Source organism: Chiloscyllium punctatum, chromosome 9, assembly GCF_047496795.1.
Source record: "Chiloscyllium punctatum isolate Juve2018m chromosome 9, sChiPun1.3, whole genome shotgun sequence".
In the NCBI taxonomy this organism is placed as follows: Eukaryota; Metazoa; Chordata; class Chondrichthyes; order Orectolobiformes; family Hemiscylliidae; genus Chiloscyllium; species Chiloscyllium punctatum.
The window spans coordinates 67,981,225-68,005,660 of NC_092747.1; the positions used below are offsets into that span (position 1 = coordinate 67,981,225).

The window sequence follows — 24,436 nt, forward strand, 5'->3', positions numbered from 1 at the left end:
CCCTAGTCTATATCTTCCATATCCTTTTCCATATTAAATACGGATGCAAAATAATTGTTTAGTATCTCCCCCATTTTCTGTGTCTCCACACAAAGGCCGCCTTGCTGATCTTTGAGGGGCCCTATTCTCTCCCTAGTTGCCCTTTTGTCCTTAATGTATTTGTAAAACCCCTTTGGATTCTCCTTAATTCTATTTGCCAAAACTATTTCATGTACCCTTTTTGAACCCCCGATTTCCCTCTTAATTATACTCCTACTGCCTTTATACTCTAAGGATTCACTTGATTTATCCAGTCTATACCTTAGATATGTTTGGTTCCTTTTTCTTAACCAAACCCTCAATTTCTTTAGTCATCCAGCATTCCCTATACCTACCAGCCTTCCCTTTCACCCTGACAGGAATATACTTTCTCTGGATTTTTGTAATCTCATTTCTGAAGGCTTCCCTTTTTCCAGCTGTCCCTTTACTTGTGAACATCTGCCCCCAGACAGCTTTTGAAAGTTCTTGCCTAATACCATCAAAATTGGCCTTTCTCCAATTTAGAACTTTAACGTTTAGATCTGGTCTATCCTTTTCAATCATTATTTTAAATCTAATGGAATTATGCTTTTCTACTATTGTGTTAAAACATAGAATAAGAGTTTGTAATTAATATGCTAATGTTACTGATTTACAAAATAAAGAAAATGCAAATGCCAGTTGTTCCAATTGGTATTTGGTATAGTTAAAAGTACAATTTATATTTTCTCTCATCCTGGCCTGGACAATGTTTTACTTCTTCAATATTATGTTTGATTTTTGACTTCTGACTTTTTTTAAAGCCTCCCTTTTGCCAATTAAAATATGGTATTTCTGATAAAACAAAATTAATTTATCCAAGTATTTCACAACATTGCGATATCTCTCAATATTTTATGGCTAATCAAGTACCTTTTTGAAGTGTAATATAAGAATTGCAGCATCCAGTTGGATGTAAAAATGACTGGATAAACTGCTTTTGTGATATTGATTGAGGAATAAATATTGGCCATGATATGAATTATTGACCTTTTTTATTTGGAGAAAAAACTTCCAAACTCCCTTTCTTAAAATCTTTAGTTTTCATATTGATTCAAAGCCCAGCATAGATGTATTTTGGGAAGCTCGTCCCTTTTTGGGACATTTTTGTTTTCTTGTTTCGTTTTAAAAAAACAAGCCTAATCATAGGTCATGTCCAAAATTTTTCTGTGAAATAATTCTAAATATGACTCTTTCTATAGATTTATAATAATGTTATTTTGCAAATCTGTTGGCATTTACAGTCTTAATAGTTGTTGGTAACTGCAGTTGCTTCTATGGACCATTTTGTACCTCTCGACTGCTGCAGTTCTTTTTTATTCTTGTTAATAGTTTTTTGTGAAATGTTATGAATAGTCTATATATAAATTGTTTACTTTCAGTTTACACAGAAAATGCTCGACAACTTCTATAATTTTTCAACCTCGTTTGCACTGACCCAGGCTCAGATGATCCCAAGTCCCACTGAGATGTTTATCCCAGCAAGTATTGTCTTGAAATGGTAAATATACATCTCTATTGCATGTCCATTTACAATAGCATGTAGAAATGTGGTTACTTTTCTTTTGATGTATCTACCTTGTTTGAACTTTGGTTTGGAAATATCTTTGGATCTTTTTGAAGACATGAGCATGGAATTAATTAAAACATTACAATCTTAAAATTACTTTATAGAATTTCCCATATTCCATAACATGGGAAGCAGCTACCATGCTCAAGCTTGAAATAAAACCTGTCATTTGTTAAAATAAAGTTCTGGCTTATGTATATAAGGCAGGGGCATCTTTTGATTGTTGGGTGGAACTAGAAAAATGTATTGCAATATGAAAAGTTTAACAAACAGTGTGATGTACACCATATTTGCATTTGGTGTAAGGAGCTCATCAAAATAAAAGTATGTAGAAAATTATTTCACTCCATTTCACTAAATAATAGCAATAATTAACTAGAGGGTGCTATGTAAGTGCTCAGTCACGTTCCTGGAAAATCGTGTTTCAAGCTCCTTTCATAATGACCTCAATGTCTTTAGCACCTTAGTTTATAATTCCTAAAACACAGGTTTTTAAAATAATCCAAAGAATAGACTAAATGCTTCTACTGTACAGTGTATGCATTTCATATTAATTATTTTGTGTATTGGAATTAATCCTTTCCTAAAGCTGGCATTGTTTATAATCACATTCTCTATCTATGGCATTTACTTACCTCGGTAAGTCTGTTCTCATTCATTTAATAAACTGGCACTTGAATTTAGGCAGTCCTCCTAAATTAAATCTTGAAAACAAAATTATTCCTATCTGTGCTCCCTTTGTGTGCCAGTCTTCAATTAAGGGACATAATTTAAAAATAAGAGGCTATCCCATTTAAGACTGAGATGGAGAAATTTTTTTTGAGGGTTGAATCTTTTGAGCTGTCTACCCCAGAAAATGGTAGAGCAGGATCCTTGAATATTCTTTGTGGAGGTAAACAGATACTTTGTTTCCTAGTCATGAATATCTGGATTATACAGGGGAAACGTGGAGTTGAGAACAATCCAATCAACCATGATCTTGTTTAAATGGTGGAGAAGCATCAAAGGCGCTGAATGGCCTACTTCTAATTCAAATAATTGTAATTGATTTTAGAAACTTCGCTATTTGGGTGGAAAACTCTTTAACTAGCACCTTGTTATATGTGTATCTGTGTTATATGTGTAGTTTTTAATCTTTGCATTCTGTAATTAAAAAGAGGTGTATCTACCCTTTTTTTTTGAAAGTTCTAGAATACCTTTCCACTCTCTGTGGAAAGAATTACTGTTAACGTTTGCTGCACTTCATCAATTTTCTCACTTCTTCTGTCAAGATACCTTCCTAGTGATGGATTCAACAGGGTTGTCAGTTTTTCATTGGAAGGTTCTGTATTCTCCCCGTCCCTATGGAAGACTTGAGCAAGAGAGATTTGATGGCAATGTTCATTTAATTTTAAGTTAACATACGACTCAAAATATGAGTTCATAAATTATGTTGTGGCTAATCTTAGATTTTCAATGCATATTGTGGTGTCTAGGTTTGTTGCCCTTGTTTTCTGATGCTTTTAACTTACTGCTACATTTCTTGGCAGTCATGTTGTTGTTTACAGTCCCATCGTGTGTAGGGAGAACAGATCAGATGACTGCTTGATGGTTCTGCTCTTGGGCTTAGGTAAATCAGTCACTAATAAATCTGATGTTTTGGATTGCTGACAAAGTATTTTCATCTGCTTCCAAATATACTTCGAGTTTTAGTAAGTGCCAGAGTGACAATGGAATGGATTCATCAGGATGCTGAACGCTTTCACTCACCTTCAGGTGAAGTAATAGATTACTGAACTATATTTTTTTAATATCAATATATTTTTATTGAAAATTTAACATTTTTACAAGTTTACAAATTTAAAAAACCCCAAGTATAAACATTGATATACAATTAAATCTTAAATAATAACCAAAATTTAACAAAAGAAAAATACCGAGAGAAAGAACAAAACTCAACTACTAATCTAACCTACAACTTACCAGAGTGTATAATTAAGTCTCTTACATTATGCAAATAAGAGGGGAAAAAAAAATAACCGACGTAAACACAGAAATTGGGTAGCGAGATACATGCTCGGAATGTATTAACATCAAATTGTAACAAAACCCGTATTCGTGCGGGATTCCTCTCCCAAGGGGCCCCGTACCAGCCAGGTTCGCCATCTCAATTAAATAAAAGCCCTTGTTAGGATGGCCGAAATATCTGTATTTATGTAATTCAAGGAGGACTGCCATATTTTATGGAATAATGCGGTCAATAATGTGCCAATTTGAACGTCCAGGGGGGCCCTCAGCCACCCAGTTTACCAAAATATTTTTCCTTTCTCAGAAAGAATAGAAAATAATCTCTTCCCGTACATGTCTAGGGAGGGAAAGTTCGAAAAGCCCAAAAGGAGAGATACAGGGTCCACTCTAATTTCCGTTCCTAAGATCAGAGCACTTGCTACTTTAGTCTAATATCTACGGATCTTATGACAGGTCCATAAGCAATGTAAAAGAGTGCCACCTCTATTTTACACTTGGGACACATTGGAGATGTTCCTGCCTTAAATTTTGACAATCGATCCAGTGCTATATGAGCCCTATGAAGTATCTTCAACTGAATGGCCTGAGTTCTGTTGCAGATGGTGATTCTTCTGGCATTTTCCCAAATGTTATTCCACGTTTCTATAGAGATTTCTAGTCCCAAATCCTGATCCCATGTTTTAAGCAGATTGTCCATATCTCCCGATACTACTTCATTTAATAAATGATAAATAGTACTGACCGAAGATACCCCCATTGGCCATAACTCTACGTTCTCTATCTGATTTATAAAGACTATCTAATAACGCAGTCGTCTTCTGTATGTAATCTTGAATTTAGAAATATTGAAAGAGGTCTCCATTAGGTAATCCAAATTTCTTTCGCAGCAGTTCAAAAGACATCAGGACCCCTTCTTTAAACAGATCCCCTAAACATGAGATACCCCTGGATCTTCGGAGTTTGCAAGTGGCATCTGTAAGCCCCGGTTGAAATCCCTACGCTGCCACTATCTGAGCATAGGGGAATGTTTTATGTGAGTTGCCCTCATTTTGCCGCATTCTATTCCAAGCTTTAGTATTATAGGGTTTTTACAGTGGTCCGTAATGATTTTCCTCTTGTCTGAAAATAAAAGGTTAATAAGTGGGCATTTTACTTGAGAAGCCTCGATGTCCAGCCAGATTGATTGGGTCTTAGCTGATTGCGGGTCAGACATGTAACTTAATAGGGAACTTCCCAGATTTTAGGAAATATCAGTTAAATCCAATCCTCCCCTTGCCTGTGGAAGATGTAGCTTCTTCAGCTTAATGAGGGGCTGCCTATGATTCCAGATAAAGGAACCCAACCAGCCATATAATTTACGTAGTGCCAGCCTCGGCAGCATCACCGGAAGCATTTTCATAGGGTATAGGAGATGGGGCAGGACATTCATTTTATTTAGTGCTATTCTACCCAGCCAGGAAATTGGAAGGTCTCCCCATCCTTTCCAGTAAATGCACAAAGTTAGCCTTGTATAACTGACCAAATGCTGGGGTAATAAATACAAAAAACCCTCTAGGGACCACTGAAAGGGTAAGTGGGATTCGTCCAGTAAGTGGGATATACTAGCAAGGCCACCAATTGGCATAGCTTCTGATTTTGAGAAATTAATTTTGTAGTCTGAAAATACACTAAATGTATTAATAACTTGGATTAAGCGAGGCGCGGACATCAAAGGATTACTGAGAAATCTGCATTAAGGGTAATTTTATGTTTACCTATGTCAATCCTCGGGGCTGTTATATTAGGGTCAGCCCATATAGCTTCTGCTAGTGGCTCAATTATTAGTGTAAATAACAATGGCGAAAGGGGACATCCCTGACAGCAGCCCCTACCCACACTGAAGCTATCAGAGTCTAATCCATCAGTAATCACAACTGCCTTGGGATTACTATATAATGTTGAGACCCATTTGGTAAATGGGCCCAATGCCAAACCTTTCCACTGTGTAAAACAAATATGACCATTCAACCCTATCGAATGCCTTTTCCACATTTAATGAGACTACTACTCCTCGTATCTTTCCCTGTTGGCAGGCTTGAATCATATTCAAAACCCTTCTGACATTATTGGATGACCTACGGCCCTTAATAAACCCCGTCTGATCCTCCTTTATAATATGTGGCAATACCCTTTCTAGCCTCGATGCTAACATTTTAGAGAGGATTTTAAAATCTACATTTAGCAAGCATATTGGTCTGTATGACATACAATCTTCTGGGTCCTTTCCTTTTTTGAGGATAAGAGAGATATTTGCCTCTTTTAGCGAAGGCAGGAGACAGCCCTGACTGTATGAGTAGTTATACATGTCCATAAGTGGACCAGCCAATATTCCTGTAAATACTTTATAGAATTCAGCTTGAAAGTCATCTGGACCAGGTGCCTTACCGCTCTGAAGTTGCCTGATTTCTTGGATTGTTAGGGGAACATTCAAGACCGATACCTGTTCCGGAGTTAGGTCCAGAAAGGTCAGGTTTTTAAAAAATGACTGCGTCCTCCTAGTCCTGTCTTCGCAATCCTGCGATTTATATAAATATGATTAAAACTTTCTAAAGATTTGCATTAATCCTTTCATGATCATGAGTCAAAATACCCATACTTTCCTTGATAGATGTGATAGTTTGAGGGGCCTTCTTTTTCTTTGCAAGAAATGCCAAGTATCTACCAGGTTTATCGCCAAATTCATATAACCTTTGTTTTGCAAATAATATTTCCCTCTTAGCCGTTTGGGTAAGCGTAGTGTTTAGAGCTGTCCTAAGGGCCGTAATCCTTTGCAGTTTGATAATAGAAGGTCTGTCAGCGTATACTGTTTCAGCCGCTTTTAAGTGAGCTTCGAGCAGACACTGTTGTTCTCCCTTTAATTTTTTCTTGGTCGCTGAGTAGGAGATGATCAAACTTCACGCGTAAGCTTTGATGGTCTCCCACATCATTGGGTTGCTAGCCGTACTTGAATTAATTTCTAAAAAAGTTTTGAATTCTTGAGAGAAGTACTTTACAAATTTACTACCCTTCATCAGGAAGGGGTCCATATGCCAATGCTGGGGGGGATGTCTCATTGTTCCTGGCCTCGATTTCCACATATACAGCAGCATGATCGGAAATTGCTATACTGCCTATTTTACAGATGATATGGAATTTTAAAAAATTGAGGGGGCAAAAAGCATATTGAGTCAGGTGTGACATTTACATGGGTTGGAGTAAAAAGAAAAATCTCTGTTCTGTGGATGAAGGCAGCTCCATACATCTACTAGTCCTAATTCTTTGTTCAAATCCACCAATTGTTTAGATCTGGGAGATACTCCTGAAGTACTCTTGGGAATGCTATCTATTTCCAGATCCATATTACAATTAAAATCTCCCCCTATAATTGTATGACGAGCACCGAGAACCATCAATTTTGAGAAGGCTTCCATTATAAATTTAAAAGGATGTGCTGGGGGCCAATACAAATTTAAATTCCCATGTTCCTCTCCATTTATAAGGGCTTTAATCAGAATATATCGTCCAGATTCGTCTTTTATCTGATTTAGGATTTTGAAAGGGAAATTCTTCCGAAATAAGAATAACAACTCCCCTGCTTTTTGAGCTAAAAGAAGAAAAAAAGGCCTAATCAAATCCACCCTGTCATAATTTCAAGTGTTCTTTATCCGGCAGGTGTGTCTCCTGTAGGAGAGCTATATCAACCCTTTCTTTCTTGACGTTTGATAATATTTTCTTCTTTTGACTGGTGAATTACTCCACTTGACATTCCAGGTGCACCACTTAACCGACTGATCAACTATAATCATCCGGGCAAATCCTGACCCTTCGTGGTTAAAGCGTAGCGTCGCTGGGTAGCGCAAGGAGTCCCTTAAACACTTCTTTGCTTCATCAAACACCTTCCCTCTTTCAGACCAGAGCTGGGGAAATGTCCTGGAATAACATGATCTTGGATCCTTTATAAATCATGGCTTGGGGATCTTTCCCAAGATTTCTGGAGGCTTCTAAGAGCACCTGCCTCTCCTTGTAGCTCTGCAGGCGGAACAGGACCGGGCGGGGGCACTGGTTCGAGCCGGGCTCATGTATTGCAACCCGGTAGGCCCATTCCACCCTTACCTGGCCTGATCCAGTGTCCACATTTAAAAGCTGTGGAAGCCACTGTTCAAGGAACACTGTAAGCTGGCCTTCCTCTTCCCGTTCGGGAAGGCCCAGCAAACGAATATTGTTTTGACGATCTCTGTTCTCAAGGTCGTCAGTGTGATTCTCTTGAACAGCGAGTCTGGACCCGATCCACAGCTGATTCTGCTGCAGCCTTGGAGGTCGCGGCCTTTAGCTCCGCTCCTCCGACTCGGCACTCAATTTCCTTGATGTCTTGGTTTGTGCTTTTGCAGCGCGGCTGAGCGAGAGAGTCCCATTGGCTCCAGGACTCTTCAATGAAGGCGTCGATCTTCGCATCGAGTTTGGAAATTATGTCCACAAGGCTCCACACCGTAGGTAAATCCCCCGGGGCAGTTGCGGACGCCTCTGCTGTAGCTGGAGAGGGTGGGTGAGGGGTTCCTGCCTGCTGAGAACTGCGGGCTCCCTTCCCTTTAGTCATTTTTACTGGAGATTAAATTGTTTTAATTCAATACTAACCAACTAATTACATAAAGTAAAAATTATTTTAAATGATTTTGGTGAGGGAGGGTGACCCACTTTGCCCAAGTCTTGGGAGGAGCACTATAGACTCAGACTTGCTGGGTTGCCACCATTTTGGATCCCCTGATGAACTATTAATCGTGATGCAATTGCCATATGATCAAATTGATTTGACTTTTGAAGCCCCCATTGTCCCAGAATTGGGAGGTGCTGGTCAATACAAAACCAGAGCTTTTTCGCTTGACTTGGATGTACTTCTGCCAAAGTCCAGTATTCATTGTATTTGTGGTGCATAAACATTCAAAGGCAACATACGATGCTCCTGCACTCTTTTGTTACCATGTCATTCCCTGATTTCATTAGGGAACAGGACCACCTTAAATCAGTTGCTCAGTTAAGTTGATCTATTAATCTGAATAGTTTTAATTTTGCCAGACCCTTTTTTGATTCTACTCTTTTTTTTTTATATATATAATTCCAGGATATCAATCTCAGTATATGAAGAAGGCAGCTGAAAGTTTTAGCTTGGATGGTTGTTTTATTTTCATAACTGCTGCTTCAGTACAGAGCTGAAAACCTTTAAAGGTTGATATCAAGAAGTTTAAGTGCATTTATTTAACTAGTATGCATTCCTTTAAGAAATTTTGCTGGGTATGAAAGGTTGGAGTTATAAAGAAAGACTGGTCCTTTTTCACTGGAGCTTGGGAGTTTATAAAAATAACGAGGGGTATAGACAGAATTGATGGTAGTTGTCTTTTCCCTCGGATGGGGGATTTCAAGACTAGGAGGCACATTTTAAGGTGAGAGGAGAGAGATTTTAAAAAGATACAAGGGCAGTTTTTTTTACATGCAGAGGATGGTTCATGTGTGGAATGAAGTTCCTGAGGAAGTGGTGGATGAAGGTACAGTTACAACATTTAAGACATTTGGATAAGTAAATGAACAGGAAATGTTTGGAGGGATATGGAGCAGAAGGAGCCGGGTGGGACTATTTTAGTTTGGGATTAGGTTCAGCATGGATTGGTTGGACCGCAGAGTCTGTTTCTGTGCTATATGACTCTGTGAAACAAGTATTTCTTTTCTGACCTTTAAAGGCAACTTAAGTCCATTTTTAAAAGCTATTTCACAGTTTGGATATTGACCGGTTATAAGTATATTTGCCAATATATTCTGCTCTTGGATACTAGTTATAGTATTAAATGGAGATTTTAATAGCTTTGCTAATTACCACTTAGGTTAATGTATGAACCCCCTTATCTTTAGCAACTCATCAATAAGAAATGTACTATTTATTTCTTCTTTCCTTTGAAAATGGAAGAAAAAAAGCAGGTAAACATAAGCCAGTTAATTTAATGTGTTATTGGGAACATGTTAGAGTTTATAATATAGTTGTACAGCATGGAAACAGATCCTTCGATCCACGCCATTTAAATATCCTAGATAAATCTAGTCTTATTTGCCCACACTTGATCCATATCTCTCTTAAACCCTTCCTGTTCATTTAGCCATCCAGATGCCTTTTGAGTGTTGTAATTCTACCAGCCCACACCACTTCTTCTAACAGCTCATTTCATACACGCACCACCCTCTGCGTGAAAAAGGTGCCCCCAGGTCCCTTTTTAAATCTTTCTCCTCTCGCCCTAAACCTATGCCCTCTAATTCTGGACTTGCCCACCCCAGAGAAAAGACCGTGGCTATTTACCCCTCATTATGTTATAAACCTCTGTAAGGTTACCCCTCAGACTCCGCTCCAGGGAAAAAAGCCCCAGCCTGTTCACTACTTTCTGTAGCTCAAATCCTCAAATCTTGGCAACATCCTTGTTTAATATTTTCTGAACTCTGTCAAGTTTCACAATATCCTTCCTGTAGGAGGGAGATCAGAATTATACACTATTCCAAAAGTGGCCTAACCAACATCCTGTACAGCTGCAACATGACCTCCCAACTCCTATATTCAATGCTCTGATCAGTAAATGCAAGGATACCAAATGTTGTCTTCACTATCCTATCTTCCTGCAACTCCACTTTCAAGGAGCTGTGAACCTGCACTCCAAGGTCTCTTTGTTCAGCAACACTCCCCAGAATCTTACCAAATCCTGCCCTGATTTTGCCCTTCCAAAATGCAGCACCTGACATTGACTTAAATTCAATGTCATCTGTCCCTCCTTGGCCCATTGTCCCGTCTGATCAAGATCCTGTTGTACTCTGAGGTAACCACCTTCGCTGTCCACTACACCACCAATTTTGGTGTCATCTGCAAGCTTACTAAGTGTGCATTTCTAAATTCTCCATCTGATCAAGCAGACTCAGAATGACTTTGTGAAAGGGAAATTATAGTGAGGTTTGAGAAGATTTGTAGCTCAGGTTGGGGTTTTGGATGTAGGTTTGCTCGTTGAGCTGGAAGGTTCATTTCCAGACAATTCGTTACCCTGCTAGGTAACTTTAGATTAGATTACATTACAGTGTGGAAACAGGCCCTTCGGCCCAACAAGTCCAGACCGACCCGCCGAAGTGCAACCCACCCATACTCCTACATTTACCCCTTAACTAACACACTCTGGGCAGTTTAGCATGGCCAATTCACCTGACCTGCACATCTTTGGACTGTGGGAGGAAACCGGAGCACCCGGAGGAAACCCACGCAGACACTGGGAGAACGTGCAAACTCCACACAGTCGCCTGAGGCGGGAATTGAATTCTGGTCTCTGGCGCTGTGAGGCAGCAGTGCTAACCACTGTGCCACCGTGCCGCTCACATCTTCAGTGGGTCTCAGGCTAAGCAATGTTGATATCAACAAACACATTGAGTGAGACCCCATCTACCACCCCCTGGGAAAAGGAACAGGAAGTGACTTCACAGGAAATGACATCACCAGCCCAAAGAAACCCGAGCATATAAATAGAAAGCAGGAATTTTCAGCATTGCTTTGCCTGAGGCCCCTGAAGATGTTACCTAGTAGGCTAATGAAACATCTGGAAATAAACCTTCCAGCTCAGCGAGCAAACCTACATCCAAAAGGGAAATTATAGTTGACACATTTACAGGAATTTTTTGAGGAAGAAACAAGAAGGATAAAGGAGAAGTAGTAGATGTAATATTTGCATTTTCAGAAGGCATTTAATCCAGTCCAACACATTAGGCTGCTTGGTATAGGTAGTCTATTAGCATGGATAGAAGATTGGTTAACTAGTAGAAAATGGGCAAGTGGGATAAAAGGAACATTTTCAGGATGGCACCTCTCACTAGTGGAATGCTGCAGTGATGGGTCCACAACTCTTTACAATATATTATTTTGATGAGGAAAGTGAATGTACTACAGCCAAGTTTGCAGATGACACAAAAGTAGGTGGGAAGATGAGTATCGAGGTGACAGTCTGCAGAGAGATATAGACAGATTGAATGTGTGGGGATGGTGGGGGGAGAAAAACAGCAGATGGAATACAATGTGAAAAACGTGAGGTTCTGCACTTTGACAGGAAGAATGGAGATGCTGAATATTGTTTAACTGAAGAAAGACTGCAGAAAGCTACAGAACAGATCAGATCACAGCTAGCATTCAAATTCAGCAGGGTAATAGGGAAAGCAAATGGAATATTGGCCTTTATTTCAAGAAGAATGGATTATGAAAACATGGAGGTTTTGATATAACTATAGCAAGACACTAGTTAGATCACAGCTGCAATACTGTGAATATTGAAACCTAGAAGATGCTTAGTGATTTGACAGGGTAGATGTGGAGAGGTGGTTTCACCTTGTGGGATAGTCCAGGACCAGTGATTATGTTTTCAGACCAAGGGTTGCACACTTAAGACACAGATGGAAGAACTTGCTCTTTCAGGGTAGTCAGTCTGTTAATTCTTTACCATCGAGTGCTGTCAAGGCTGGGTTATTAAGTATTTTCAAAGCTGAGAGTTTTTTTTATCAGAAGAGTATCAAGGGTTATTGGGAAAGGGTAGGCAAATGAGTGGAGGATTATCAGACCTGCCATAGTCTCATTGAATGGTGGAGTAGACTCAATGGACTGAATAGTCTATTTCTACTTGTCATACAGTCTTTCCCCATGTATACATTTTTAATCCGATTCAATTCGGAAATCAGTAAATACTCATTTAGATCTGTTTTATAAGAAGCACAACTGCAGCTGTTTGTGGTGTAGTATTCTCTTCAGTCCCTGCTTTGAAACTTAAGTATTAATTTGAGTTGAGCTGATTGCAAAATAAACATTCAAGTAAGAATTCAGTGATAATTATGCTGCTAATCCCTGTGTTCTTTATCTTTCTTCCATTCCTCAGGTATGAGAATTTTCACAGAAGATTGTCCCAAAATCCAAATTTTTGGAAATCATAAACAATATTCAACAGAAGATAATGTTACAACCAATTGTGTAAACTGATTTTTGCAATCCTTTTCTCTGCAAGATATTTTGAATACATGCTGCTTTTCATAGTAATCAAGCTGGTTTGAAAATTATTTTGGAGCATTTTGCTTGTGATACCTGCCACACTTTTATGTTACAATGGATAGTATCAACCTTATTAATCACGCCTGAATTGACATTTGCATTCTCAAAATGGATTCTAAATTGGAATTGAAGGCCTAAGAATGTGTAGAATTATGTTATATCATGAAAATTTATATACTTCCTATGCAAGTAGGTTGGCAGTTGTATGCAGGAAAAAAATCTCTTAGGGAATCCTGCTCAAGATGAATCTTTATGCGACTATACATTCTTTTCAAAGTCCCTATTGTGACTAAGATGTTTCTTATTCTCACTTGCATCTTCTACCATCAGTGCCAGTGATTAAATTTACTTTATAAAGAGAGGCCTTTATACATTTTTTTACAAATACTGCTTTGTTATCTGAAGTTTTATATTGGCTATTTCCAGTTAGTAATATACATAACCCTGTCTTGTTATAAGATCTGACTGAAATTCCAGAAGACTGAATGGAAAAATTGGACTGCAGACATTTTGACTGCTTAAAATGTATACAGGAATTATGTATATTGTCTATGCATCTGAGCCAAAATGTTGCACCTAACTTCAGAAAAGGTAATTAATTCAATACATTGTTATGTTATCCTGACTCAAAAGCAACATACTGAAGATACTGGAAATTTCTGGAGCAAGAAATGGAATTAATTTTACAGGTGGCTGACTTTTTATCAACTAAGATTTTCTGTCCACAGATACTACATGACTTAGGCAGTTTCATATTGATGAACTGCCCAAAATAGAATATGAATGTAAATATGATTAGTGGATGGTGTCTTTCACATGTTGCGAATTTTATACAAGCAGAAGTAGTTTTGAATGGCCTGCGATATTTTGAGTGCCGAGTCTTTAACAGATTGGAAAAGGCAGATGAGCAAAAACATAGAAAATACCTAGTTCTGATATCGTTGCATATACCTGGAGCTTCCTGCAAGGCTCTATGCTGAGAAATGGGAAAGAAATACCAAAGGGAAAAGCTAAATATTTAGAATGCATTACTAGAATTGGAAATGGATAAAATGTAAAGGAAAGAGTCATGCAAGTGAAGCAATGTAGCCTTACTTGAACACAAATTTATAAACAGCACATAAAAAGAGTAAGCACTGCTCAATGTGAATATCAAGTTTTGTCCACTAATTGCTTGCTTAAAATCAGAAGCTTAACGTACCCTGGAAGGGACTGCAGATGTCATTTAATTCAACCTTCTCACAACTTGAAAAGCTTCCAAAACTGTGCCTCCTTTTTGGCAAGATATAAAGAAAATCTCTGTGTAACTGATCTGTATGTGGAGAGTTTACATAGAGCATTACATCCAAACAAATTGAAAACCAATAACGTGATTCAAAAAGTTATTAGCATGTAAATACTTTTCTCCTTTTTAACTTCACAGTTCAATAGAAGTGCATGAAAGTTTTATAGTGCAGTATATTAATTTACCTTTTGGGATTTGGTCCTAGTCATTTGCACTATTCCAGAAATACAATTCTTCAGTTGTTATAATCAATTTGAATTGTATTTTTAAATGTTAAATTGAGTCTATTGGTGTTGGGCTATGCTAATAATTTCAGCAGTGCAATCACCAACTATCTCTAACATTATAATGATTAATCATACACCTATTTTGCATTCCTTGCTAGAGATTGAATCTTCTGTGGAAAGTATTGCAACATTTTACTCTTGTAATGAGACATTGTATTATTGCACCACGAATACGGTGTTGGCCAATCATCAAATACCTGAACAAATTCTCGAATAACAGAACATTGGTGCAGAACATACAGGATTATATGTCTGTCTCCATTTAGTAGCCACAGAATACAGTGCAAGATGTATTGTCTTATTTTAGGAGTGCATCCTACTTATTATCCTGAGTAAAAGTTTGAATTTTACTGAATTTTGCAGATTTTTATGCAATATGTATAGCCATTAGCAACTGAATTGAGGATCCCAAATTCATTTGTAAAAGATATTCAACCCATCAGTGTGAGGCAGGCAGAAACTCTAGTCATGAACTCAAAAGGACAATAGTACTAATCCTTAATGTCACCCTCGTCCAGTGCAGGGAAATAGCATTTAAACCATAATACTTATGCCTGCACTTGTTATGTAATAAGTAGGTAGGCTCCTGTGGTATAACACTTTTGTGATTCTGTGAAAGGAGTTGTTTTGTAATTGTCCTGATTATTTAAATGTAGTTAGCAAATGATATGTAAAGGGTAGATTAATTCAAAGCAAGAGTGCTGCTGCACAAAAGATGTCTCTGATTGTGGCACATAAAAAAAATTGTTTTTAAAATATAGAGTTTTGTCTGTCAAATTCAGAGCATTCAATTTCATTTTTGTCCTGTGATTAAAGCACAGTGCTTGAGAAATTTATGGCAGGAGTCGTGCCAAAATGTATTAGTCTTTTGTAAATAGTAGTAGCCTAATTTAAATTTAGTGATACAACTCAACCTAGCAATGTGAAGGTTGATCCCAGTGAATGCATTGGAATAAGAAATTCTGCTGTAAAAAATTGATTTATAACACCCTCTCCTACCATGGAGGCCTCCTGTCTGAATAGGTAGGGGAGCTTGGCTAGTCATTCTTATTGCTGATAAGTGGACCAAAGGAAGCAAGATTGATATGTTTTTTTCTTATCTCATCAATTTACTGAAGTTAAAATGTTGCTCACACTCAGCAATGTAGTAAAAAATTTTGTAACTGCATGTATGATTCATCACCTGTCACAACTGCCAAATTATACTAGGTAAAAACAATGACTGCAGATTCTGGATTCGTGGTGCTAGAAGAGCACAGCAGTTCAGGCAGCATCCGAGGAGCAGTAAAATCAATGTTTCGGGCAAAAGCCCTTCATCAGGAATAAAGGCAGAGAGCCTGAAAGGTGGAGAGATAAGATGGGCGGGGGTGGGGAGAAAGTAGCAGAGTACAGTAGGTGAGTGGGGGAGGGGATAAAGGTGATAGGTCAGGGAGGAGGGTGGAGTGGATAGGTGGAAAAGAAGATAGGCAGGTAGGACAGGTCATGGGGACAGTGCTGAGCTGGAAGTTTGGAACTAGGGTGAGGTGGGGGAAGGGGAAATGAGGAAACTGTTTGAAGTCCATATTGATGCCCTGGGGTTGAAGTGTACCAAGGCAGAAGATGAGGCGTTCTTCCTCCAGGCGTCTGGTGGTGAGGGAGCGGCGGTGAAGGAGGCCCAGGACCTCCTTTATTCCTGATGAAGGGCTTTTGCCCGAAACGTTGATTTTACTGCTTCTTGGATGCTTCCTGAACTGCTGTGCTCTTCCAACACCACTAATAAATGCCAAATTATACGGTCTATTGTACTAACACCTGTTTAAGCCTAACTACTTGCAAAAATGCTGCATTACTGTATTGACACAAAATATTAATCAAAACCAGCTATTTTACAATTGCAAAAGCCAGAACTTTTAGATAAGCTTTTAGGTATTAAAGGAACATAGAATAATAGAAGAGATCAGAATCCCTATTATGCTTGGTTGTTCACTATATTCAGTAGTGGATCACCACCTCTTCTTAGTTATTGCATTTGACAGTTCTGTCATCTCCGTGAATAATTGTGTCTGAACTGGTTAGCTATTTATTGTCTAATAGAATAATAAATTGATTCTAATCTAGATTTATGAATTGTGGGGCTGCAGAACACAACAGCCATCCTTGCCGTATGGTTATATTTGGGCTAAATGAATGATAAACAGTAAACAGCAATATGTGAAATGCAGCACACTCCAAAATTTTATTCATTTAAATCCAGATGCATTAACCTCTTGAGGAAAGGGATCCTGAGTTTCTCACTGATCTTAAAGAATCAGGAGCAACCTCAATATTAATCTACTTGATTCATTTCTTGAGTAATTACTTGCCTTGATGTCGAATTTCACCCTGGTTGATCATCTCTGGTTACACTTGGCCATATACTGTTAACTCTTATTCAGTAAGTTAATTAAAATTATCCAGTCATTTATTTAAAGCATTCATTTTCCATTTTGCTGTGGTCTGTTAATTCAGATGATTAATTCAATCTTGAGTGATTTGACCATTTATTCACTGGATTAACTGGAATTCTGTTCCTCACCTCCACTATTGTTGGGGTAAAGAATTTCTGATGATTTCTTTTAATTAGGTTTTAAACAGTTTTATTTAGAATCATGTTAAGACTTATACTTATTAAATTCAAGAACAGAGAAAGCAGGGGTAAACCACAATGTGAGTAAAGCTGGAGGTTTCCTCCGTGTGCTCTAGTTTCCTCCCACAGTCTAAAGATGTGCAGGTTAGGTGAACTGAACATGCTAAATTGCCCGTAGTGTTAAATGCATTAGTCAGGGGTAAATGTAGGGGAATGGGTCTGGGACGGTTGCTCTTCGGAGGGTCGGTGTGGACTTGTTGGGCCAAAGGACCTGTTTCCATCCTGTAGGGAATCTAATCTAATTTAGTTGTACAGGATTTGGAGCTGCTGGTGTTGGACTGGGGCGGACAAAGTAGCAGTGCTCCGAAAGCTTGTACTTCCAAATAAATCTGTTGGACGATAACCTGGTATGTGATTCTTAGTTAGAGAGGGCATTGGTGAGACCACACCTGCAGTACTGCATATAGTAGTGGTCTCCCTACTTGAAGACTAGTGCAAACACACTGGAAGCGGTTCAGAAATGCTTGACTACTAGAGATCAAAAGAAGGTTGAAATTAGAAGTAGGGGTCACATTTAAAAATAACTGGGCATCCATTTAAGACAAAAGGAAAATCTATTACTCACAGGCGTTTTTATGTAGAAATCTTCCTCATAAGTCAGTTGATGCAGAAACTTTGAATACTTTTTAAGGCAGTAGATAAGACTGCAAAGAGATGAAAGATCAAAGGGTAGGCTGTACTGTGGAGTAACCAGTTCAGCCATTGCCCTACTGAATGGTACAGCAGACTGGAGGGGCTGAATGTTCAATCCCTCCTCCTAATTTGTATGTTAACTCTAAGTTGTTGCCTACCTACGTTAAAAATTACATAGCGATGAGCAAATTAATTGATACGTAGTTGAAGGAATGTGTGGAAAAGAGGGGGTTTAAAAATGAGAATTTTAAACTGAAAATATGGAGCTGGAAATAGGTGAAAACAGTAGCATAAATAATTGTGAAAATAAACCAAAAGGAAGAAAGTAGAACAAGAGTCAGAAACTGTGGTTCATAGACTATAGGTAAAGGGAAAATAAAGTTGCAAGGCAATTACACCAGCAGAGAAACAAGAAACAAGAGTAAAGAATCACCAGAGTAAAGGACTACAGCATAAGCACAGGTTAGGAAGTATGATTTAAATGCATGAAGTCTAAAAAACAACTTAAATGAACTGCAATTGCAAACCCAGAAGTTACGACATGCAATCATGTCTCCATAATGGCCAAGACTGGGAATTTTTATGACAACTTGAAATATGAACTACAGAGTTTAATACTTGGGATTTCATGATCTGAAATGATATTAAAAAGGGGAAAAAAAACAAAGTTAAAAATGGCCAGAACAATCGCCTTACCAAGTTAACCAACGTGAAATAAAACCATCTGAACTGAAATTAACATCATCAAAAGACACCTAAAGTTAGTCAACACACTCAGACATGAATAGACACTAATCTCCTACTTTAACAGTTGTATACATTTCACGCATTCTCCCCATGTGTGGGTAGGTGGATTTGTCATGCTAAATAGCCCCCTGGTGTCCAGACATATGCAGGCTAGGTGGACCAGCCATGGTAAATACAGGTTACAGGGAGAGGATAGGTGTGGGTGGGAAGTTCCTGAGGGTGCAGACCTGATGGGCCAAATGGCCACAATCTGCATTGTAGAGATTCTATAATTCTAACTAGTTTTGGCAGAATGAGGAGATAGATTTTTGATTGCAAAACGAATTTTTTTTTGAAGAGAAATTCAGGAATGCAGAAGCTGGATATGAGTTGAGAGTGTGGTGCTCGAAAAGCAAAGCAGGTCAGGCAGCAGCCAAGGAGCAGTAGAATCGATGTCTTGGGTAGAAGACTTTAAGGAGAAGGAAGGATGGATATTAACTGCTAGCTTTTCCAGTGACACCCAAATCCCAAGAATAAATTTTAAAATGTTTTACAGGCTTTTCATACCTAATGACTTGGTCCTTATGTATTTTACTTCATCTCCAGCTTTATTCACATTGTGGTTTACCCCTGCTTTCTCTGTTCTTGAATTTAATAATTGGAAACAAAAGGCATATGTGGGGAGAATGTGCAAACTCCACACAGACAGTTGCCCAAAGCAGGAATTGAACCTGGGTCCCTGGTGCTGTGAGGCAGCAGTGCTATCCTCTGAGCCACCATGCTGCCCAACTAAAGTGTAATCACCTACATTTGTTTTCAATTTTCCTTGCAGTAAACAACAACATTGGATTAGCTTTGCTAATTATTTGCTGTACCTGCATGTTAATCTTGTGATTCATGGATTATGACATCCAAAACATACTGCATCTCAGCTATGTAATCACTCTCACCAGTTGGATAAGATGCTTTTTCTTCTTTTCTGGCAAAATAGACAATTTCACATTTTGACACATTTACACTCCATTTGTTAAATGTTTGCCTCCTCACTTAAGGAAGGTACAAAGGGAAATAGATTGTTCTCTTCACAACTTACTTTCCTATCTATAGTTTTTCATATAACTTGTAAAAGGTTGAGGTTACAGCACTGATCGCTGTGAGATGCAACGTTTTACATCTTGCCAATGAGAAAGAAAAACATTTATGCCTTTTGTTTCCAATTAGTTAGCCAATATTTTGTTCCCCCAAAATGGCGTTGACAACTGTCCTTATTTCCTCAGATCTTGTACTCTAGTCTTGGGTTTTACCTGGGTCTTGCCTCACTACCACCCTGCCCTAAACCCCATAGTTGCATTCTGTCCTTTATCCCTACCTTTGCCTATTCCAAGTCCATATGCCATATCTTCGCTTCCACAGGCCACTAGCTTCCCTGTCCTGACCTTACCTCGCACCAACTCTTTCTACTTAGATTCTGGGATTCTTATGGCTTCACCCATTCCTGAATTTACATGGAAGCCCTTGCTGACATCTGGTAACAGGAGTTTGGAACATATAAACAAAAATAGTAATCTCTGAACCTTCTGAACTCCAGAAGATATAGGCATAGCCTGCTTAGCCTCTCCTCAAAAGGCGGTCAATTCATTCCAAGTATTTGTGTAGTAAACTTAAACTGCTTCCAGCATATTAACATCCTTCTATGTTACCTGTGACCTGTATTCCAGATGCTGTCTCATCAATGCCCTGTTTAACTGAAGCGCAACATCCCTTTTCTTGCATTCAGTTACCTTGCAGTAAGATATAACTTTCTATTAGTCTTCCTGATTACTTGCTGTACCTGTATCCTAGACTTCTGTGCTTCGTGCACTAGGACACCCGGATATTTATGCGTTCAGAGCTCTGTAACCTATCACCACTTCAATTTGTAAAAATATTTCTGCCATATTATACTCAATTTCTTAGGTTCAGTGAGTGGGCAAAGATCTATCTACATCCTTTTTAGCCTCCTTAAGTCCTCTTTGTAACTGACTTTGCTTACCTATCTTTGTGTCATCAGTAAATTTAGTTACCGCACCTTTTGGTTCTTTTATCCAAGTCATTTTATATAAATTGTAAAGAGTTGAGGCCCTATCATTGACTCTGACTCTGTGGCACACCATTCATGATATCCTGCCAGTCTATTTGTTCATACTTGCTGATTGCTCTTAGCCAATTAATTTTGTATCCATGCCAACATGCTACCCCTGACATAATAAACCCTTTGCCCAACCTTCAACTCATTCAAAAATAAGGGACAACCTTGCTTTCAGAAAGTTCCCACTGACTTTTTAGGCTGTTTTTCACATAGGCTGTTTATTTGGAACTCACTGCCTAAAAGGATAACAGAAGTAAGAACCATCAAGTAATTTAAGAAGTATTTACTCTCCTTGTGGAAGAGTCTAAGACCAGCGAGCATCGTTTTAGAATAAGAGGTTGCCCATTATAAGATACGTGAGGAATTAATTGAGGGTAGTGAATGTTTAGAGCTCTTTTAGCATAGAGGACTGTAGAAGCTGTGTCATCAACTATATTTGAGGTTGATTATAGACAGATTTTTAATTGTAAGGGAATCCAGGGTTACAGGGGAAAATGCAGGAAAATTATCAGATCAACTATGTTAAATTGTGGAGCAGAATAAATGAATTGAATAGCTATGCTTATGTCCTATTCTATTAGAATTGTTTCACATGCCTGAAGTCCTACATCCCTAGTTCCATTCGAGTAAACATATTGTGCTTTTTTTTTATTCCCTAGGACTTTTATATCTTTTCTAAAAATGTAGTTCTCAAAAAAAAAGTATTCCAGATAAGGACTCACTACATCTTGCAGAAGCTTAGCATATCCAGTCTCTTTCATGCAGCAACATCTGATTAAATCTTTTCTGAAGCCCCTCTAGCTTAACAATATCCTTCCTATAACTGGGTGACCAGAACTGGACATGTCATGTGAAACACCTTACCCAAAATTCCTCCTGAGCCATGGTGCAAGATCAAAGTTGATACTTTTTTTGTCCAAGGTGCAGAATTATATTTGCAGATATGTTCTATTTTGCTCAAAAATGCATAACCTACAGTCAGTCCATGGAATATTCATAAATCCTACTTTAGAATCAGTCTGACTGAAGTTTGGGTCAGAGATCGACTTTAACGTCACACCTTTAATGCATTGTCTGAGCTGAGATAGCACCTTTTGTTAGAAAACCAGAAGTTATCTTGAGAATGTGACTCAAATGTTCTGGAAACTGAAATGAGCAAAGGGCTTTTGCCCGAAACGTCGATTTCGAAGCTACTTGGATGCTGCCTGAACTGCTGTGCTCTTCCAGCACCACTAATCCAGAATTATCATTTCAGCTGCATGACGCTGTAGTCTTTTGCTATAAATTCTGTGTCTTGTGGTCTTGCTTCACAACCATCTGATGAAGAAGCAGTGCTTTGAAAGCTAGTGCTCCCAAATAAACCTGTGGACTATAACCTGGTGTTGTGATTTTTCACGAGATCTCAGGGACATACTGGTGACTGACAATTTTGCCAAAGAGAGACAAAACAAATGGACCACCAGCACAATATCAGTGATAATGCTAACAATCCTATTCAATGTATTTGAGCGCCGCTCCTTCAGGTGATAGTGGAGGACATAATTCTAAGGCACAGAATTTATAGCAAAAATTTACAGTGTGATGTAACTGAAATTATACATTGAAAAATACAGAGCAAATGAATGTGTGGCTGAGGAGCTGGTGAATGGGAGAAGGATTCACATTTTTGGATATTTCGAATCTCTTCTGGGATAGAAATGACCTGTACAAAAAGGATTGATTGCACCTGAATTGGAAGGGACTAATATACTGGCAGGGAGATTTGCTAGAGCTGCTTGGGAGGATTTAAACTACTAAGGTGGAGGGGAGCGGGGGTGTGGGTTCCAGTGAAGTAGTGAGGAAAGAGATCAATCTAAGACTGTACAGTTGAGAAAAGAAGCAAGTGAAACAGGGCAGGTACAGATAAAGCAGAGGATAATGTAGGGTGGTTAAATTAAACTGCATTTATTTCAATGCAAGGGGCCTAACAGGGAAGGCAGATGAACTTAGGGCATGGTTCGAAACATGGGACTGGGATATCATAGCAATTACAGAAACATGGCTCAGGGATGGGCAGGACTGGCAACTTAATGTTCCAGGATACAAATGCTACAGGAAGGACAGTAAGGGAGGTAAGAGTCGGGGACTGGCATTTTTGATAAGGGGATAGCACTACAGCTGTACTGAGGGAGGATATTCTCCGAAATACATTCAGGGAAGTTATTTGGGTGGAATGGAGAAATAAAAAAAGGGATGACCACCTCATTGGGATTGTATTATAGACCCAACCCCACCCCCACCCAAACAGTCAGTGGGAAATTGAGAAACAAATTTGTATTGAGATCTCAGTTATCTCTAAGAATAATAGGGTGGTTATGGTCGGGGATTTTAACTTTCCAAACATAGACTAGGACTGTCAGTGTTAAGGGTTTAGATGGAAAGGAATTTGTTCAGTGTGTACAAAGTTTTCAGATTCAGTATGTGGATGTACCTACTACAGAGAGTGCAAAACTTGACTTTTGGGAAATCAGGCAGGGCAGGTGACTGAGGTGTCAGTGGGGAAGCACTTTGTGGCCAGCAATCATAATTCTATTAGTTTTAAAATAGTGATGGAAAAAGAGAGACCAGATCTAAAAGTTGAAATTCTAAATTGGAAGAAGGGTAACTTTGACAGTATAAGGCAAGGACTTTCAAAAGGTGATTGGGGGTAGATGTTCGCAGGTAAAGGGATAGCTGGAAAATGGAAGCCTTCAGCAAAGAGATAACGAGAGTCCAGAGACAGCATACTCCTGTTAGGGTGAAAGCAAAGGCTGGTAGGGGTAGGGAATGCTGGATGACTAAAGAAATTGAGGGTTTGGTTAAGAAAAAGAAGGAAGCATATGTCAGGTATGGCCAGATTAGATCAAGTGAATCCTTAGAGTATAAAGGTAGTAGGAGTATACTTAAGGAAATTAGGAAGGCAAAAAAGGGACATGAGATAGCTTAGGCAAATAGAGTTAAGGAGAATCCAATGGGTCTTTCCCAATAACATCAAGGACAATAACATTAAGGATAACTAGGGAGAGAATAGGACTTCTCAAAGATCAGCAAGGCGGCCTTTGTGTAAAACCACAGGAGTTGAGATACTAAGTGAGTATTCTGCATCAGTGTTTACTGTGGAAAAGGACATGGAAGATGTAGAATGTAGGGAAATAGATGATGACATCTTGAAAAATGTCCATATTACAGAGGAGGACGTGCTGGATGTCTTGAAACACATTAAAGTGGATAAATCCCTAGGACCTGATCAGGTGTACCCTAGACTTTGTGCAAAGCTAGGGACGTGATTGCTGGGCCTCTTGTTGAGATATTTGTATCATCAATAGTCGCAGGTGAGGTGCCGGAAGACTGGAGGTTGGCTAACGTGATGCCACTATTTAAGAAAGGTGGTAAGGACAAGCCAGGGAACTATAGACTGGTGAGCCTGACATCAGTGGTGGGCAAGTTGGAGGGAATCCTGAGAGACAGGATTTACATGTATTTGGAAAGGCTAAGACTGATCAGAGATAGTCAACATGGCTTCATGCATGGGAAATCATATCTCACAAACTTGATTGAGTTTTTTGAAGAAGTAACAAAGAAGATTAATGAGGGCAGAGTGCTGGATGTGATCTATGTGGACTTCAGTCAGGTGTTTGACAAGGTTCCCCATGGGAGACTGGTTAGCAAGGTTAGATTTCATGGTGGAGGGTTGCTTTTCACAGTGGAGGCCGAAGACCAGTAGTATGCCACAGGATCAGGGCTGGGTCCACTACTTTTCATCGTTTATATAAATGATTTGAATGTATAGTTAGTAAGTTTGCAGATGACACCAAAATTGGAGGTGTAGTGGACAGCGAAGAAGGTTACCTCAGATTACAACAAGAACTTGACCAGATGGACCAATGGGCTGAGAAGTGGCAGATGGAGTTTAATTCAGATAAATGCAAGGTGCTGCATTTTGGG

The 24,436-nt window shown here is 38.9% G+C and overlaps 1 protein-coding gene across 6 annotated transcripts in view; it reads left to right on the forward strand.

Annotated features, from left to right (window-relative positions):
• The window catches only part of hikeshi (heat shock protein nuclear import factor hikeshi), a 42,219-nt gene extending 29,113 nt beyond the window's left edge, over positions 1–13,106 (forward strand). For 3 of the 6 annotated variants that reach the window (XM_072577742.1, XM_072577737.1, XM_072577740.1), the window contains exons 4-6: positions 1,440–1,558; positions 3,157–3,236; positions 8,041–8,162. In XM_072577742.1, coding sequence (XP_072433843.1) covers positions 1,440–1,558; positions 3,157–3,236; positions 8,041–8,147 — 306 coding nt within the window. In that variant the 3' untranslated portion in view covers positions 8,148–8,162. Of the gene's footprint in view, positions 1–1,439; positions 1,559–3,156; positions 3,237–3,319; positions 3,418–8,040; positions 8,163–12,579 lie in introns of those variants that run through there. The other 3 variants (XM_072577738.1, XM_072577739.1, XM_072577741.1) reach the window with 3 other exon arrangements.
• The last annotated feature ends 11,330 nt before the right edge of the window (positions 13,107–24,436 follow it).